Source organism: Ammodytes marinus (genome assembly GCF_949987685.1).
Source record: "Ammodytes marinus genome assembly, chromosome: 20".
Lineage (NCBI taxonomy): Eukaryota > Metazoa > Chordata > Actinopteri > Uranoscopiformes > Ammodytidae > Ammodytes > Ammodytes marinus.
In genome coordinates, this window is record NC_137224.1 from 17,939,295 (window position 1) to 17,959,822 (window position 20,528).

Below are 20,528 nucleotides of genomic sequence, written 5' to 3' on the forward strand. Positions count from 1 at the left end.
CAATGTGCCACGGCAAATTGCAACTTGTCTGTGGCTGTGGTGCGACTGGAATAGCATGCAGACCTTCGACACAGGTGCAAAGTGCAGATTATCGGGCTCGTTATCTCAGGAACGATACTTCAACTGAGAAATGGGCTCAAGACAGCAAAAAGGTTTGAGTTTCAGTGTCTAATCACTAAGGAACAGCTGCTTGGGGGGAGGGGGGGGGGGGGGGGTGGTCTCACGCATGTTCACTGTGAATTTACTGCTTACAAATACAAACAATGGCAGCGTCATTAACCCCAAGTAATGTTCATCAAACTGTTCCCATGCTGTGCTTTCACATCAACAACAGCAGGGAGAAATGACGCTAAGGGCGACAAAACGTTGGCATAAATCCAGTGTGTGTACAGTAGCAGCAATGATCAACGCTTGCTTACTTTCTGTTGCTTCTGCCCAGGTCTGCACCCTGACCATGTATGCACCTTATCAACTACAGCCAAATTCTTGGAAGAGTGGTATGATTTGCTTGACCTTCTAGAGGTCCCCAAACTGTCCTTTACATTTCTTAGAAAGGAACTAACCTTATTGTAACCGTAGAGGACTGTTTAATGTACTATTATTTAAAGGGAAAAGGTGACAGTGTACACTCCAGTACACTCCCAATTACTTAATGCAATTAACTGTTGATGTAGCTCAAGGATTCTGGGAAATTGTAAGGCATTAAAAAGTATCTGAATATATAGTATATTACCAGGTCTTGAAGTTTGTAACTGACCTGAGTACAGTCATTTGCTGTTTTCTGGCCATTGTTTTCTTATGTAACTTATTTGTTCTACTCAAAGAAGATGACCCTAGCATTATCCAATAATTTCCCAACTGTTAACTACTAAATGTTTACAGGAACACAGCTCACTAAATACATTATGCAAATTATTTTTTTGATTAATGGACTTAATTAGACCTTGCCTGTACTCTATGTTAACCTGATGAAATTATATTTAGCCGTGAAATATTTGGTCATATTTCAGCAGACTATACTGAAAGGAAATCCATAACTGTATGAATAAGAGCTAAAAGTTAGGAAGGTGCAGACAGAGAAGTTTGGATGAAGTTATTTTCTTTTTTTTTGGTCCGCTGAGATGAGCTGCTGGATGCCGAATGAAGCAGAGTGAGATCTGCAGTGTCAGCTGTAAGAAACCCTGCTGGTGAGGAGTGGGAGTGCAGATCTTCATTCATACACATGAACAGACCACACACACCCATACACACACACACACACACACACACACACACACACACTCTATACAACACCCTGCGCTACCAATCTCAAGGTGCTTTCTCTCAAGTTTCGTCATCGGTCCACTTTTAACATTTGCAGAACTTCAACTAATGTTTGAAAAGTTGTGCTCGCTAATCACACATCTTCTTTAACCTAACTCTAATCCCAATCCTCCATCAACCGGCAAAGAAAAGTTATCCCACAAATGATCTACACTCTTAAGGTTCTTAAAACTAGAGTAAGGTTACTAAGTTTGGAAGACCCCCATTAACAAACGTTTAACTGTTTTTTTTACGGTATAATAGGTTTCATTTGGTGCCATCTGAGCCTAAAGACCTCTCTAACCGCCCCTGTCAAATGAACTGAAAGATCAAACACTCCAAAGCTTTGAAAAGATGTTCCAAACACAATTGGGGTGAATGATCAGCTCAGGTAGAAAACAAAGTTTGAACTGAAGCAGATTAACAACTGAAAACTTGGAGAGTGAAAACCGAGGAAACGTCTCAGAAGGTTCAATGTGACGGCTGGATGCACCTCTGAGGAGGAACAACAAGAGAAAGATGAAAAGGAAGAGAGGAATAGATCGTTTCATCCTTCAGAGCGAGGAGAGCAAGGAACGGCAGAACAAACTGACACTTATTAGTCTACTGCACTGTGTGTGTGTGTGTCAGGTTATGCGAGTAGTGTGTGTGTGTGTGTGTGTGCCGTTAGGTTATGTGAGTATCGTGTCTATCAGTGGGGTTGGGGGGGCTGTTCATTCTCGTGTTAGCCTGAATTATTTCCAAATAAATAGAATTTGTGTGCATGTCTATGTTTGTATATTTGTAGACACCTACAAATATCTAGGCACAGTATTTGATAACCAGCTTAAATTTCATGCAAATACTGAGGTCATTGTGAAAAAGGGACAACAAAGAGTTCACTTGTTGAGAATGCTCAACTCTTTCAGTGTCTCCAAAGTTATTTTGAGAACTTTTTATCAGTCTTTCATTGAGAGTCTTTTAACTTTGTCATTTACATGCTGGTTTAACTGTCTGTCAGTGAAGGACCAGAACAGTTTAAATAACATTGTAAAGATCTGTTCAAAGATCACTGGAATCCAGCTGAAGAGCATACGTTCATTGTGGAACAAACATGCCGTCCAGAAAGCCAAATGCATTATGAGTCAGCCTGACCATGTCCTCAGTGAGGAATTCACACTATTGCCCTCCTGGCGGCGCTATCTTTCAATCAGGGCAAGAACAGTGAGGTACTCACACTCATTTATTCCTGCAGCCATCAGGTTACTGAATGATCACAAGGATCAGGAGTAGGTGGAGAGCACCAGGGTAGCTGGGTGGTTGTTCTGACAGGTTGAGTTGAAATGAATGTGAGTTGAATTTGTGTGTTGGACTGCTGTTTGTCTATTTATCTTATTTTCTACCTCATACTGCTTTTTATAGTATTTATTCAAATGATTTTTTACTGCGAACTGGAACTGTAAACTAAATTGCCCTTCTTGGGATAAATAAAGCTTTTTCTGATTCTGATTCTGATATTTGCATATGCATGTGTTACATTTCCCAGCAATAAACTGATAAATTCCTGCCAACTATTAGTCTTTATTTTCATTTTGCGGCCTTTGTGCCATACTTTTAACTGTAAATCCTGCCACTCCCTCCTGCTCTGCAATCATCTCATATCCCTCACCTGGTTCTGGTTCCTCACTCTCAGCTCTTTCCTTCACTATCCCTCGGTATAAAAAAACAGATCAGTTTTATTCATTCTCAGTTGTAAATTGTCTGGGATGCCTAGCAAGGCCATGTACGTATTTTTTTAATTTCCATGTTTGCCTACCAGACTGTTTAAATCCCTTTGCCGTATTCCTAGACTTTGAATTCCCTTGCCTACCTTGCCCCTTGACTGTCTGGAACAGGAAAGTTTTTCTTTTACAGTTGAATAAAGTTCTGCCTATAGGCAACATCCGCATGCACACGGATCTGCAAAATGGCCTTAAAGCTCCCATATTATACACTTCTATTATACACCATATTATGACTGACTGGAGTATATTGGGGGGGAGGGGTGGGGGTTTCAGAAAGGGGGAGAGTGAGAAAAGGAGAGATTGTTATTTTTTTAAATATTTTGGCAGTCTCTAGGCACACCGTGGACCCATGGATATGTTAAAACTAGGGCTGTCAAATTAACGCGTTAATTTCGATTAATTAATCACAGAAAAATTAACGCGATTAAAAAAATTAACGCAGATTAATCGCACTTCTATAATGCCCTGTGACCCGGTGTAGGTACCAGATCGACTCGGGCTGCAAGATTGACTCGGGGTCCTAGATGCGCGATTATGACGCACTTCCTGTAAACTTTGTCTTTTAAATGCGCATGCGCTATGGTTATGCGCATGCGCTCTGTTTATCCCACTTGGTTATCCCGCTATCTCGGTAAGTATTAAGGTTAACGATCTCTAATGATTTTCTAATTTAAGACTATGAATAATAATCTAATGTACAAAGATAAACCTTAGTCATACGCTTATCAAATTACTGAAATTAAACATACATTGTATAACATGACCGTTTGCTTTGATAAGATAATATTTTTGGCTTTAGATTGATAGCTAACGTGAGCTAATAAACATTAGCGGGCGGGGGGGGGGGGGGGGCGTTAGCCATATTTGGATGAGAATTCAATACAATTATATTCCTAGTTAAAAACACTATTAGGCTATTTTGAAGACTTTCCATTGGACCGCTTGTATTTCCTTTTCAGACCACACACTTATAATTTAATTTAATTTTGTGCTTTTTAGAAGATGCAAAGATCAAGCAACAGCAGGAGAAGGGCAGAGAGAGAGACAGGCAATGGTAAGAAAACGTATTCTTAACCTTTGATACACATTGTTAATAGTGAAACAGAAGGCTATTTTTCATCTGTAGTCCTTTATCACCCTAATGTGAATAATGTATTTATATGTGTATATTGTGTGTTTATATGCATGCAAAGCAATAATAAGAGGAGATGGGGAATTGCTATGAATTGTGGTATATAGACTGTCATTTAAACAACATTGCAATTATGTCTAATTTTAACAAACCTCTATAGGAAAGGAGTGAATTCTGGGCAGTTTTCTGTGTCACAATACCAGTCAAAGACAGCCCAGGGTTGTTGACTGGTTAAATGTTAGGGTGAAAAATGTGTGTCGTGTTTTTTTCATGCATATTTGTAAGTACAGGTACTCTCTCTAATGGTGTCCCTGTTGCTCCTTAGGGAACATTGCCAGCAGGTCCCAGAGGCCGGATGGGAGCTGGACGAGGAAGGTCAGGGAGGGCTACACCCCGCAAGAGGAGGTGCCCCTGTAAGTGCAGATTGTCTTCCCCTTCAGGACATAGTATGAATCACAATCTTGTTTTGACCTTTTTTTTTATATATATTTGGATCCGATCATTCTCAGCTCTGGTGTAAAGTCTTTTTTTAATCTCTCAATTCAGTCTCATGTCATATCTGATATCTCATGTGTTTTTTCTGGCTTTTTTCAGATATAATGTCAGAAAGGCAAGGAGAGAGAGACAGAGAAAGGCAAGGAGAGAGAGACAGAGAGAGGCAAGGAGAGAGAGACAGAGAGAGACAGAGAGAGAGAGACAGAGAGAGAGAGACAGCGCGAGAGACAGAGAGAGAGGGAGAGAGAGAGACAGAGAGAGACAGAGAGAGAGAGACAGCGCGAGAGACAGAGAGAGAGGGAGAGAGAGAGAGGAAGCTGCAGGAGAAATAGTAAGCAAACTTCTTGGCCAAGTGATTTCAACATAACAATTATTGTAACCCAACCACTGCTTATAATACATTTTGTATTATCCATAATGATAGAGCTAACATTTACTTTGTTTCCACAGCGCAGGTGTGGGTCCTGGGGGGCAGCTATGTCCGGCGTGGTGCCCAGGGAGCGCGAGGCAGGGTCCAGCCAGTGGGCACCACCGTCTGCTGGTTTGGACAGGGTGGGCTTCGGTGGAGAGGCCTTCTCAATCTCTTTTTTAAAATTCTTGGTAAAGGAAGAGCAGTGCCGGATGTCTTGGTCATTCACTGCGGTGGTAATGACTTGGGGGTGGTTAAGAGTGTAGAGCTGGTGAAGGAAATGAAGGAGGACCTGCTCTTCCTTCATTGCCTTCACCCGGCGATGACGATACTCTTTTCCGCCCTCACCCCAAGGTGCCATTATAGGGCGACTCGGCGCCCGGCATTGCTTGACAAAGCCAGACGGTTTGTGAACAGTGTTATGGCTGGTTTTACACAAGGTAACGGAGGACTGATTCCCCACCCTCACATTAGGCATGACACTCCAGGACTTTTTTTAGCCGACAGAGTCCATTTGTCTCCTCGGGGAATGGCATTTTTTGTAGATAGTATTTTTAACCGCCTTAGAGACCACCTTCAAAGGGAGTAAATTGCGAAGAAGGTCGGGAGAAGGTGGTCTTTAGGGAAGCCCTCTGTGTCAGGTCTAATATTGAGGTTTTTTGCCATAACCTGTTTGCTAGCTGCTCTTCCTCCTCCCGTTCTTTCCCCTTCTTTCTGCTCTCCACCACCCACCCCATCAACAGTAGCTCCTTGGGCCCACGTCGGGCAGAGCAGCTGCATTACAACCCTGGGTCAGTCACTTATCCATTGGCTTACTTTTTTCTTCTACCATTAATCATCTGTTAGTCTTTATTAACGTTGCATGTCCTTAATCCAGAACCTTAAACTTCGAAAAAATAAATGTTACTATTTGCTGATAGTTATAGCAGCACTAACAGGACAGTATATTTACATATTTTACTTTAACATGGTGTATATTCATAATGGGGACAAACTCAATGTTTTTCTAACGGCCTATATGTTAGGGAAGTATGGGGATTGGAACGTGAACATCTCTTTAACACTTTGTTTCCTGTCTGTTATCAGGACCCCATCGTGCAGCCCATCCTGGACCCCATCAATCATGAAAATAAATAATAAAAAGAATTGATGAAAATTAAGATTCAACACTGGCTTTATTCAACATCTAGATGTTTCAAACAAAAGTTGTTATACAAAAATGTATTGTTTTAATATTATCAACTAGCAGAGCTTCATGATATCTATTATTCCAAAAGTGTACCCTATTCACCTGCTGTGTCACACATTAAGTGAACTATTCCCATTGAGAAATGTTCTGCAGAGACTCACTGTAAATAGTAGGCTGTTTGGACAGTCGATGGCATTGCTGCAAGACACTACAAAAGGTGGTATATGTGGTTGAATAAGTAAAATACAAATCAGATTAAACAAAATCTGATGTACTTTTTTATTTTATTTAATGAAGGTTGAATGAATGAATCTATTTATCAGTGATGCAAGACACTACAAATGCTCCAGGGGCTGGAAATTATACATCTGAGCCACACCTTTACATTTTTTAACTGATAAATATCATTATGAAACTCTCATTATACACATTGTTTTTCAGTGTGATGTAAAATAACAGTGAACCCAGGGGATAGTTGTTCTTTTAATAAAATAGTATTTCTTAAAATACATGCTAGAGTACATTAAACTAAAATACTCATTCAATGTTTAAAGTATTATTAAATAAATGTTTAATTTAGCACTCAAACAGGGTTAAAACCGGGGGTTAAACCTTGCTAAACTATAAATTCGTATAAAATAAAATGTAATTTAACCTTAATAATGAGAGATGACTACTATAAGCCAAACGTAACAACTAATTTTAAACCTTGCAGAACAATAAATAAATCGATCTATCTATGGAGCCTACTGGCTAAGCTATCAGCTAGCGCGATCTTTTACATGTTGTTTGAGTTTCGCACCATCAGCTATCGCGATCTTTTCAAATGTTGTGTATGTCCACAATGCTTTGCAGTAGCGTAGCAGTAGCGTAGCAGTATCTATGGTGACAACGTCAAGTGTCGATACGTCTTGCCGTTGCGTAGCAGTATCTATGGTGACAACGTCAAGTGTTGATACGTCATCAGTAGGCGCAGGACCCCGAGTCAATCTTGCAGCCCGAGTCGATCTGGTACCTACACCGGTGCAAAAGTGGTGCGTAGCTGCACCGAGCTGCACCTGAAGCAGACACAGCCCGCGCGGGTGAAAGGGAGAAAAGTAAAGAGAGAAGCAGGGGGCCGAGGGCTCTATAGACGGTTTAATAAGCATGAAGGTAGGAAGACATCTTACTTTATTCTCCGCAGCCAGTGTCTGTGCATTATTGATTTAGTGGGTGCAACAATGTAGGTTCAAAACAGTATCTCTCAATCTTTCTCCCCGTGTCTCAATTTTGTTTGCTAGCTGTCTCGTCGTCCGCGTAAACGTGTGTGTGTGTGTGTGTGTGTGTGTGTGTGTGTGTGTGTGTGTGTGTGTGTGTGTGTGTGTGTGTGTGTGTGTGTGTGTGTGTCTGTGTGTGCGTGTGTTTGTCTCTGAATATTTTTACCTATGAGTACGACGATGGTGAATGAATCGGCATAAGCATCTGTGGCAGTGCAGCGCTGTCTGTTGTGGAGACAGAAGTTACGAGAGACGGAGAGAGAGAGAGTGAGAGAGAGAGAGAGCGAGAGAGAGAGCGAGAGAGAGAGAGATAGAGAGAGAGAGAGACTAGCAGGCTATACAGCTGTTTATAAACAGGTATAAAAGTGTCATAAAAGTATGCGATTAATTTAGATTAATTAATCACAGAGCCTGTAATTAATTAGATAAAATTTTTTAATCGCTTGACAGCCCTAGTTAAAACACATTTAAAAAGTGCATTTAGCATAATATGTGACCTTAACTGCTTTAGTCTGCAGGCCAGGCCAGTAGTTAGCGGTGCTACTTAGTCTTAGATAACCCGTAGATAGATGTTATGTGCATGTGGGAAATTGAGCTGTGATTTCTCCGTTTCCACAGGGTCCGTTTTTGGACAGTATAACGTTGGGGAACAGTATAAAGTTATTTTCACACAGGGAGTGAGGACCACGGCCCACTGATCCATTGAGTTTCACACCATGTCGGTAGAAAGTAATTGGAATGCCTTCCCTCCTTTTGATGGATCCAACAATGGACTTTCCAATCGCATTAAGGCCTTGTCCTGTCATCTGCTCCTAGTCTACCTGTGCCAACTCATTGCCAAGGCTGTGAAATGTGAGTTTGATGCCTCAGAGGTGTCCTTTCTAGGGGTTTTTCCCATCAAGGCAGGTAACATTCAGATGGATCTTGACAAGACCAGAGCATTCATTGACTGGCCCTACTCCTGTATCCAGAAGTTCCAACTCCCTTCAGGCTTCCCCTACTTCCCAAACTACATCTGATGCTTTGCGTGCATTGGCATGGGTCTGTATGAATATCACAGTTTTTCTTGTTCTTGTAACAGCACACGCAAGAGCATCAGTGTGAATGTGTGTGATCTAGGTCCTTAAAATACTGCAATAAGCCATCCACAGATGGAGCTTCACAAGTCTCTATCAAATATTCTGAAAGGCTAAATAAAAGTTTACCATCCAACTACCAAAACTTTTTCACAACTTTATCTCCTGCTCCTTGACTTTTCTCGTCACATACAGTATGCATGAGACATACAAACTTCTCAAGCTATTTTTTCTAAATTGGCTGTCTGAGGGGCTGTGAAGACACTGAGAATGTTTTCCAGTTATTTTGCCAGAAAATGTAAAAAAGGAAAAGACCACTGCTAGCACTGGAAAATAGGGTGAACACAGTTATCTTTGCTTAAGAGAACACATGACAAATAAACACAGGAAGGAAGAGGCAGACAGTAAGAGGGTAAAGACTGTCAGGGTCGAGATGGAGAAAGAGTAGTAAAGAGAGTGAGAGAGAGAGAGAGAGAGAGAGACATCAGAGAGGACACATATTCGATTCAGTGCAATAAGCAGGCGCAGATTGTTTTTTGCATCGTTATTTTTGTTGCTTGGCAAAGGAAAGGACCTCACAGAGCAACGCATCCACACCCCCGACTGCCAATCAACAGTGGGGGGGTTTGTTCACCCAATAGCATTTGGTGTCCCTGCAGCTTAATTAGGCAAACTGGCACAGACATCCATCAACTTGTATGTTGGTCTTGGAGAAGCCGTGCTGGTAAATGATTGCAGAACCTAAAACTATGTTCCAGGCTAAATGGTTGAGTTATTTATTCACTGGCTCTACTTGAAATCACATTAATAAGGATTTCATACTATATCAGTTTTATACATACTCTTTACCACCCTATTGTTGAATGATGGTAATATATTTTAGGAGAAAATGGAGTGTGAATAAAAGAATACTTTATATTTTGTCACCCGAAACAAATACAGATGAGTTTGCGCAACATAATTCAAGACTTGAGACGTTTCTACAGTCAAACCTTTAGGCTGCAGGTACAACATCGATAATTCACAAGGTAAGGCAGTACTCCGTTTGTAGCCTGGGGGGAAAAACCCAGGGCAATAATGTCTGCAAAAAACTCACTGCTGCTCATAAAGCTTATTGCTTGTTAGTTTCGGTGCTGTTATAATAGTGGCAAGCACCTAATGGTGTGTTTCCACATCTTTAACTTCTTGTATACAGTCAATGGCAGTTTGTATTTCAACATACTGTACATATCCACATGTGATAATTGTATTAGACTGTACTGTTATACTAAACAGAAATGTACTCCCTTTACATTGTAAGAAATACATTTGGTTAAGGTGCCATATTCCATAAAAAGGAAAAATCTCTATTTGTCATATTTGCACGGACACAATGTCATTCCACTCTCTACAGTCAGCTCCCTTTCTTTGCCATTCTCTAAGCATAGCTGGCCGTGTGCTCTGGCTGACAGCCAGTGCACCTCAAATTGATTTTTACTTTACTGCTGTTGGAACCTTTTGAACAACAAAGCCTCCTTGCTGTGTGAGGGCTTTCAGTGATTTAATGGTTCAATGTTTTTTTTCTTTCTCCTGGAGCCCCTGTGGCCAAGCTAGCTGGTCAATACCAATAAAATCTGTGTGTGCGTACCGCTGCGCTCGTCTGTATGGTCATGTGTGTGTTTGGCATACGTGTGAGTGCAAATCTGCCACTGAGCAGAGCCGTTAGCCAACACAATTGTGCGACAGTAGCAGCTGTAAAGCCCTGATAGGGGATTGTAGAGGGATTCATGAGTTTTAAAAGGCATGAGGCTGCTGAAACATTACCATCCCAATTAACACACATGCAGCAATTAATACAGAATGAATAATACGACCTGGGACATAGCCTGACAAAGCTCTATTTTCTTTTCTGGTTGTCCAGATAAAGTTGGATGAACAAGTCATCGTGTTTGAAAATCACAAATTGCAACATGAGCTGCATAATTAGTATCCGCATACAGTGGGCACACCAGGCTTTGTGTGTCTCTAGTGCCCATGATTTCTTTTTCAAATCTAATTTTATTTGGAAAATAATTTGACAACTGAGAGACAATTACATTTTTGATGATGATGCTGAAAAACAATTGCTGCGCTGATGGGAAAAACATGGAAACAAACAAAACATATTTTTTTATTAAATTACAAGTCCAGTAATGAAATTATGCCCGTTGGCACGGCAACCAGTAAAGAACAAAATTACCATTGAGGTGTCCTTGTCCTAATTTGGGAACTTAATAAAATTACAGACCGTATGATAATGAAGGGCATTATGTTTTACTACTTGCATCTCGACAGAAAAGATGACGGTTTACGAGTTGTGTGTGTGCGAGTATGTGTATGTAGCCTTGTGAGTGTTTTTGTTGCCCTGACATGTGCACAGTGTGTACTGCTCTACGAAAAACAGCATTCATTCACGGCGGCTTCTGTTCTTCTTTGTTATGACAGCACAACATTACTGTCGTATGAAACGGGGACATAAATATAGACGTTGTCACATTAAGACCCAAATGTATCACTGCTTTCTGCCGTATTACTAAACATCACAAGGATTCACTCGCTTTTATCTTGGCGATGTTGCAAATTGCACAGGATGGAATTGGAGCAAAGGGTGGGAAACGCAGCAGTGGTATGATGAGAATATCATTGATGTACAATGAGTTGACACTTAACAATAACTTAATCATTTTAATAACAACAGCGGCATAATGGACTGGCATTGCAGAACAAGTTCGGCCCTTTGCTTCCCCTTTGCAAATCATTTTTTCAAAAATAGGAGTCTAATACAGGGGGTCATCTAATAATCAGTGCTTTTCCAATATTCAGACCAATACAGTATTCATATACTGACATTTAAAAGGGCTCTTGAAAAGAACAGAAAAAAACATCGTTTCATATCTTTCTCTCTATAAATAGTGTTTATTTAACCTATATGTCTATAGTATCTTTAGTCTCTATGTAAAATGACTAGAAATGATTAGCAATACACAAGACCTACTTATTATGGGCATATTGCCCCCATTTGTCAGAACGACTGCAGATTTACTGGCCTCACAAAATAGAATGGAAGGCGAGAAATAAAGCTGGACCACTACAACCAAGGTAATGGCAGAGAAGAGGAGCCGATAGAAAGAGGTGGCTGTGGCCATGGACACAGAGGGAATGGAGAGACTGAAAATAAGAGCGATTGAGTGATGGAGAGCAACGGGGCAAAGTGTCTCCATCTCTTTATCATCCAAATGCTCTGCAGCCTTCAACCCTTGGGCTCTGCTGCTAATGGATCGGCACTCTGGGAGACAGTAGTGGGTGTTCATATAGTGCACTGCAGTGGCCTCGAATGCATATACTGTAAAGACTGTGTGTGTGTGTGTGTGTGTGTGTGTGTGTGTGTGTGTGTGTGTGTGTGTGTGTGTGTGTGTGTGTGTGTGTGTGTGTGTGTGTGTGTGTGTGTGTTATATTATCCGGCTTAAATGCTCAAGTGACTACTCTGCAACATGTCTGTTTGGCTTTAGCAGCTTGAACATTTGTATTCAGATGTTTCGGCTAGTTAAAGAATCCACAAGTGACACACAACCTGCAGTAAAATAAGTGTTTGTAGCGCCAGCAGAAAAATACTCCCAGGTTAACTGGATCCAAATGGTTGCTAAATTAAGAGTGAAGATCAGAAGTTATAGCAGCTAAGTACAGTTAACTTTTAAAAGTAAACTGTATGCGAGTCTCACAGGTGTGCCCCCCTAATCACCCCACCCAAAGGATTATAGCCCATTCTGTATATTCATCATACACATACAGTACACACTCTCTGTCCACTAGCCTCCCACTGTGTACGCATCTGCTATGCTACAGTAAAGCAGTTTATTATGCTAATGCTAACAGCCTAACAAGGTTAAGTACAAGTGGTGTCATGTGTAAGTGTAGAGGACTTTATCAATGAATAAAAGAACAAAGGGATATTGGGAAGTGACGGATATGTGCACAATTGTATTATTAACCGAAGAATCGTGCCGCGGTGATGAATATTTATCTACCGCGCCCCGAAAACAGAAACGTTAAGCAATATAGACGAAATAAGAGTTCTTTGAGACTATTTTTTCACATGAATGCTACAGGCGCATGCTCCATCCGTACATTTTCACTAATGCAAATCGTCTGCACTCTCCCTGTCTCCCTTGGCTCTTAAATTGCTTCTCCAGAACACCTGGCAGTCCTGTGGTCCTCATGAATACTTGCAAGCAAAGACCCATGACCGTTTCTTATTTCACCATTTGTGGCTGCTGCCCACAGGGTCGAAGTATTTTATCCTTTTTGGAGCTTTTTCATACAGCAAAGCGACAATCTCCACAGGATAGCAAGGTGGACTACACAGTGCAACCAGGCCAAGAACACATTTTGAAAAAGGGTATATATTTAAAAGAGGGCACAGCCTTCTGTTCTATACAATTTTATTCAAACACATGTGGAACATTTAAAAAAAGAAAAAGCTTCATCTTCTATTGGAATTGCATAAGGACACACAAGCACTTGACAAATGCAGCTTTCAGAGAAACTTCTCAGCTAAAAATCAAACATGTTTCTCCCGGTATTTTAGATTTCTACTGGTGTGTGTGACTCCACTGATTAAAAAAGAGGCAGAGCCAAGATTTTCAGTGTCAAAGTCAATCAGCTAGATAGTGTTGATCACTGTGACGACAGTGTGGTTAATGTCTCCTGAGGCCAGATGAGCTTTGACAAGTCAAGAAAATGGAACAATTATGTCGACATAGCTGTCTTGGCTTGAAGAATAGACATTTATACAAAGAAAGCATGCGTTTAAGCTGTCGTTGTAAAGCATAGCACATACTTGTCCTGTTACAACACTATTCATTTATTTATATATTAGCATTAGCATGACCCACTCTATTAGTTTCTAGGGTTGGAGGCTAAAACACTTTAGTTGGGGTTGTCCATACATATGAAGAGATTTACATAAACCCTTAACATAATCTTTTTTTCCTCCTTTGTCTGTCCTCTGCACTCCATCCCCATATCTAATGGGAATATGCAAGGCTTCATAAGAGGTAGATTTGATGCAAACTATTAAAAGAATAATGATGGTAACCAGCTGTTTGGAGAATAGCTACACTGTGTCGGTTTCACTCTAGGGAATGTTCTCCACCTCTTCTGCTAATGAAGGCATTTGTGCAAACACACTCACACACACACCTGAGAGCAGAAGCACATTCAGGACATCCAGGCGCGCCACACACACACACACACACACACACACACACACACACACACACACACACACACACACACACACACACACACACACACACACACACACACACACACACACACACACACACACACACACACACACACACACACACACACACACACACACACACACACACACACACACACACACACACACTCACACTCACACTCACACTCACACACACTCACTCACTCACTCCAGATGTAAATGCATCATGCCTGCCAGATGGCTATGGAGCCCTTAAACTGCTCATTGATGTTTGAGACTCACATTTGTATAATGGCCATATTTTGCACTTTACTCTGCTTTCCCTTTAATCAAAAGAAAAGTAATGCACCTACAAGCGGGGAGGGAGGGGGGGTGGTAATAAATGGGGGAAAGAGATGTCTGGTAAAATCACAGTGTGGTCTGACTTCAGAGGAGAGTAATGCTGCGACTACAAAGAGACACAGTCCATTTGGAGGGAAAGAAATGGGCCCTAATCTGCAATCCCAAACTGTTTCAGTTCTGTCACCTATACCTTCATCAGTAGCCTTTCCTGGTTAGCCTCGCTCGCTGTCCACCATCATTCATCATCCGATCCCCGCTGTGGGTATGTGCAATAGGAGCCCCCCTCTGGAGATTACTCTGAGAGTGTGTGTATTAAACGACTTCCCCTGAGCATGGTTCTAGTTTAAGGAATCCAAATTAAATGTCTGCTTTGTTCTAATAGATGGGAAGGCATTCAACACTATTAGCAGTCAGTGATACATTACACTCGTGTGAGCCACTAATAAATGTGGAAATAATTATGCTTTCCACAGAGTTTACCATAACTACGAATGAATCTACAGAACTTTTCAAACAGCCAGAACTATTTACTTGCTAATCTAAACAATGAAAGGTGAACGAGTGAGTATTGTATTAAACCGTGTAGCACCAAGTTGCATTGAATGTATTTCTTTAGATGGATCAACAGTGAGTACAGAAAGATCCAAGAGCCATTACATTACACTTACATTCAGAGAGCCAGCCAATTTGTTGCTGGTACATACAGCGAATTGAGGGTTTGTAATTGAAATACTCCATAATCTTGTTAATATATCAGTTCCACCTCTTGTCATTTTCCAGCACATCTTTGGGGATCCCAGAGGTGTTGTTTAAAGGTGCACTGTGTCACTTCTGGTGTGTCAAATAAGTGAACATTTTCTAAGGTATATTCTCACAACTGAATTCATCCACAGGTAAAAATTGGATCCCTGGAACACTGTTTGAAGTTAGAAAGCCTATACCTGAAAAGTTAATATTTCACTGCTGTAGTTTACAGCAGCAGGGTACACACAGTTTTATAACAAACATATTTCAGTAATAGATTTTGTTCCAGGTGACTGATTCATGAAAACGTAATTATTCATACTTGGAGCTTTTACTCAGAATTACCAGTAGAGTAAATGTGCTCCGTACACTAACTGCAGACTCTGCTAATGTAAACAAATCCCCCTCCTCTGAAACTACACAGTGCACCTTTAAATGAATAAACATTCAATAACAAGTTATTAGAATTTGAGACAAGGCTAAAACAACCAGTGAGTTTTAAGAAATGTTGAAATAGGGAGAAAGTTCAAGGGGTGGTTGTTCTTACCCGGATGTTGTCAAAGGATGCTTTGTTAGAGACGTCGTAGAGAAGGAGGAGAGCTGAGGAGGGAAGAAAAGAGAAAATTATGTTATCATTCAGTTTTCCATAGCAATGTATCAGTTGTATGCGTTTTTTCCTTAGAAGTATACTGTCAAGTTGGTTAAAATGTAATACATTGTGTGTTACTGGGACTGGTTCATCATGGATTGTGCCATGGGTGACTTAAAAAAAGTTCTGTCTTTTCTCCCGATTGTGTTTTAGCTGGAAAAGTTACATACAAGATTTTAATTAAATTTGTGGCAAAGCTCGGCCAGGGGGCGACTGTCTTCACCAGAAAAATAAAGGGAATTGCCCATTTGTTCAAAAAATTATTTAGCAGTCAGTTCCTATACCATTGTAAGACTCTCAATGGACAGTTTAAAAAAAATGATTAAAATCAATGCAGCAGAACCAGAGATACTGCCTTTATTTTATTCCACCCATTCTTTTTCCTTTCGGAAACCTGCCACCCACATTACCATCAATGCAAGTCGAGCATCTGTCTGTATGTGTGCAGTTGTATCACCCAAGACCTATAAAGAAGACTTTGATGTGTTTTTTTCCTGAATATTAACGGTGGGAGAATGGTAAAATAGTTTTTTGTCAGCTGCTGTTTCCACGGGCAGGAATACAAGACATTTAAAAATTGAAAAATTGAAAGGTCACCTATTATGCAGAATGCAATTTTTTCCAGAGTTTTTCAACATTAATATTTGTCCCCATTGTGACTAGAGACTCCCAAAGTATGAGAACAAAAATACCTTCTCCATTTTCCTCCAGCTCAAACTTTCTGAAAACCTGTGTTCAAAAACCTTGGTTAGATTTCTTATGACGTCATAAGGGGAGATGCCACCCCCTCATTACCAACCTAACTTAGCATTACCTCCACCTGTGATAAGCACACCCCTAGATACTCCTGTATCTAACTGGCAGTTGAATTCAAACATGGCTGAAATGTCCTTAAAGTGCAGAGAGTAATGGATAATTGAGCAACCTCAGAGATGAAGATCATTTGATTAGAACAACTTTTGCATATAATAGTCCTTGTGGTAAGACTTTGCAGCTGACAACATTTTGTTTTAACCTAAATAAACCTGACACATACAGAACACAAAACATTTATGTAATGCAGACTTCCTGGAAGAGATTTCTCAACACAGTAGGTCACATATATTTAAATAATGCTAATTAAGGGCCGTAGGGGTTGTGCAATAGCATCAAGGTGTTCTATGTATGTGGCTCTCATGAGATGCACTTCTTTTCATTGACTTCTTTCTTATCGTTTTTATGTATTGATCATTATTGTCAGTGCGGCTAAGCCATTCAGTGCCGGTGTCCGCGTTAGTTTCCCTAAGGGGACAATAAAGTATAATTGAGTTGGATCTATAATTGTTTATGATCACTATAAGAGGTGTGAATCTTTACTGGTCTCACAATTTGATTAAGATTCAACAGTCAGCTGTTCATCTGCAAAGTTGCATCCTTAATTTTAACTGCACAGTGACCGTGACTACTTTTTGCAAAGTTTGATTTGACGCCGCGTTTGCAAAGTACATGAGGACATGTGTGTCGTTTGTAATGGTCCTGACAAAAACGTGCTACGCTACAGTTATGTTTGCGAAAAAGAGGCCAGACCACCTCATTTTAACCAAGACACAACAGTAGTATTCAAAGAAAGCTAACGGCTAACGCGACGTCACGTCAAATATCCTTACTTTACACTTACATTGTCCACAATTAAGTACAAGAAAGTGACTTTGCTTCCGGTCTTAACTTTGTTGTCCCTTGAGACAAGAACAAATAATCAATGATAGTACATTAGTCTTCTATTGGTTTTGTGTTGGCAGCAAACAATCAAGTATGGCGTGTCTATACATCGATGATCACTATGTGTATGTTGATGCTGACTCAGAACCATGGGTCGTATCGAAATTGGTATTTTTTAGCACAAACTCCAAGGTGTGCACTATAAAAGCTCTGTCGGACAGAAAAAGCCAGTATACACCCATGGAAGCAAGTGTAGCTCATTTTCCCAGGCAGCCTCCATCTACCTGCACTGGGACGAATTACCCTGAGCTTATCACCTTCACAGCACCTCTCCTACTCCTAGAAGTCCCTACAGGCATCTTCACCTTTACTTACTCACTAGTACTCATCTCATTCTATCCTCATCCCTCTTTCTAAGCCCTATACTTTTGTCTCTAAGTTCCAGAAGCCTTTATGCTGCGGCCATGGTTGCATTTTCAACAATCTGTTTTGGAGTTAGTCTTTTATTTGTTTATTCCAGTGGGTTAGGTCCGTGAAGGCTGTTTAATGAGTTGTAATCACTGTGATTGTGGGTCTGGCTCTGTCAAAGTGAGAGAACTCAGAGAGAGAGAGAGAGGGAGGGGGGGGGACGGAAAGAGGAGTGTGAAAAGATAAAAGAAGACAAATGGAGAGAGATGTGACCTGCCTCGGTTTTAACAGTCAACAGAGTTAATTTCCTCCCCAGTGGCTCTCTTGTTTATCAGCCACCAAAAAGACCAGAGGCAATAAGGAGTAGCTTTCCTTCACCCTTTCCCTAATCCAATTACATCGCGCCAAGAGCACAAGACAGACCAAGCTAGGGAACTTTTCTCACAGCAGTAGAGGCGGAGAGTGTGTGTCATCTCAGGCAGTTTTGCCTCGTTTCCACTGAGCAGCACAGTTCGGTTTGGCACGGCACGGTTCGGCAAGGCATGTTAGATAGAACTGGCTTGCGTTTCCACTGCAGGCCTTGCTTGGTTTATGCCGGACGGTGATAGCCGCGGTCAGAGTGAATACAGTCTATGAAATAGCGCCGTTGAACAACACTGGCCGCAGCTGCTACATAACTATGGTGACATTGTAGCAGAGGGACACAGTGTAGCCCACTGATTAATTCAATGAAGAGGAAAAACACTTCACAATAAACTGAGAGCTGCACAATGCCATTTTTCTCTCTCTTCACTCCTGAAGGGGTGACTACACATGGCAGGAATTATTATTCTGTGAGCCACCAATCAACAGACTGCAGTGCGTAGGCAGATTCAAGGTGCGAGGTCAAATCGTTTTTCTTCTTCTCTGCACTCAAGACATTGGGTTTGAGTTGAAAGGATGAATTTGAAACAAGAGATCGGACAGCTTTTTGTGTCCTTGTATTCACATACATCTGTTTTTTTACAACATTTTACAACATAGAAACTTTTATTTCAGACAAGACATAAAGCCTATTTTGTCATTCAGTTCAGTTCACTTTCGGGGTTGAGGCCGATTTCTGAAAATGTAAAACTCATTTTAAGTGCAAACAAACAGTAAGTAAATTAATTATAAAATTCACAATTACTCTGTACTCCATGTTCCATGAAATGCAACAATGAAACCTTTGTCTCCCTGCATGACCCTAATGCAATACCAGGGCACAAATATTTTACAAAATATAAGTTATATGACTGTGAGCCACTACAACCGCGACCATCAAAGTGTGTGCAGAAAAGTGAAGTGATCCATAAAGAGCACTGCCATCCATCATCTACCAGATAGTAATCTCCATCAATAATCACTGGCTGACCTTGGCCACTTTTCCTTCCCTGGAATATATGTCACATAAACAGGTGATGTATGCATACAAATGCATGCCAGCAATTCACTGTGGATCCTTTATTTATTAAAATTTTTTAATTGTTGACTTTTTGCAAAATGGCATCTGCACCCAGAACCCATTTTTCATGATTAGATTGGCACTAAAATAATTGTCACAGTTTTATGAAGTATGCTCGTTTGCAATGATGAGTTAGATGACAGAATTGATGCAACTTTTGTGTCTGTACACTTAATATGAAGCTAAAACCAGGAGATAATAAACTCAGTTTAGCACTTTAACGCATAGTGCTCACTACAGTGCAACTCCATTCAAGCGTTTCATAAATGGATGGGTTTTATAGTATACCTGCATATTAGCCAGCCCATCTGAGTGCTGCTTCAGCCACTTGTTATGTGAAGTTCCCTTTGCTGACAAAAACCAAGCTGGTGTTTCCGAGATTACTTTTACAGCCTGATTTACAGGCACACTTTAAAACATGCTGGCAGAATATTTCCATCAACTTCAAACTTGGCAGCTGAGTACCAACAGTCACTCTTCCGCTAGATTACAGCCTTGGAAAATTAAAAGCACAGTTATGATAACGCCAGACTACACATACTAATGAAAAGCCATAGTGTGTGTGTGTGTGTGTGTGTGTGTGTGTGTGTGTGTGTGTGTGTGTGTGTGTGTGTGTGTGTGTGTGTGTGTGTGTGTGTGTGTGTGTGGGTATGTGTGTGTGTTTGTGTGTGTGTGTCTTTCTCTGTGTGTGTGTTTATGTGTATGTGTCCGTGTGTGTGTGTTTGTGTGACATCTGATGGATGACTTTCACTTTATTCCTTCAAGCAAGTCACTGATGTTACTGTATGGCAGAATGAGAGTGAGTGTGAAAAATTGCTCCCAGAGTGCCCCTCCTTCCATCACCCTCATTACTCCTGTGACAGTTGCGGCATCAGAAGTCTTTTTTTTTCCCTCTTCCCCTAGCTAAAGCATGGCCAACGGGGCTCTGCGGCCTCCATTTTGGAAAGAGTTGGATCAATCCCAACGGCGAGCGATTACTAAATATACCCCAGGCATACTGACAGAGAAGGCACGTGAAATATGATAGCGGGATCAGTATTTGAAGGATAATAAAAGGAAGCAAAGATATTAAACTCAAGACAATCATGTCCAATGGAAGGTGTAGGCAGATAGATACACACAAACTCTCACTTCCTAAAGACTTCCAAGATAAGGCCTCAACAATTCCTTTGACTGTGACCTTGCCCATCCATTTTAGTATGCACAGAGCTAGTACGGTGTGTGTGCACGTGTGTGTGTGTGTGTGTGTCCCAGTTAGAAAAAGAGAGAGAGAGAGTTACATGATGGATCGCACAGCTTAAGGCTCTCGCTACAGCAAA

General features: G+C 40.9%; 1 protein-coding gene across 1 annotated transcript in view; it reads right to left on the reverse strand.

The window, feature by feature from the left end:
* rab26 (RAB26, member RAS oncogene family) overlaps positions 1–20,528 on the reverse strand; it is a gene marked incomplete at both ends in the record, with an annotated part of 75,982 nt that overhangs the window by 13,600 nt on the left and 41,854 nt on the right. Inside the window, one exon of the mRNA XM_080048790.1 lies at positions 15,519–15,571. Coding sequence (XP_079904916.1) covers positions 15,519–15,571 — 53 coding nt within the window. The remainder of the gene's footprint in view (positions 1–15,518; positions 15,572–20,528) is intronic.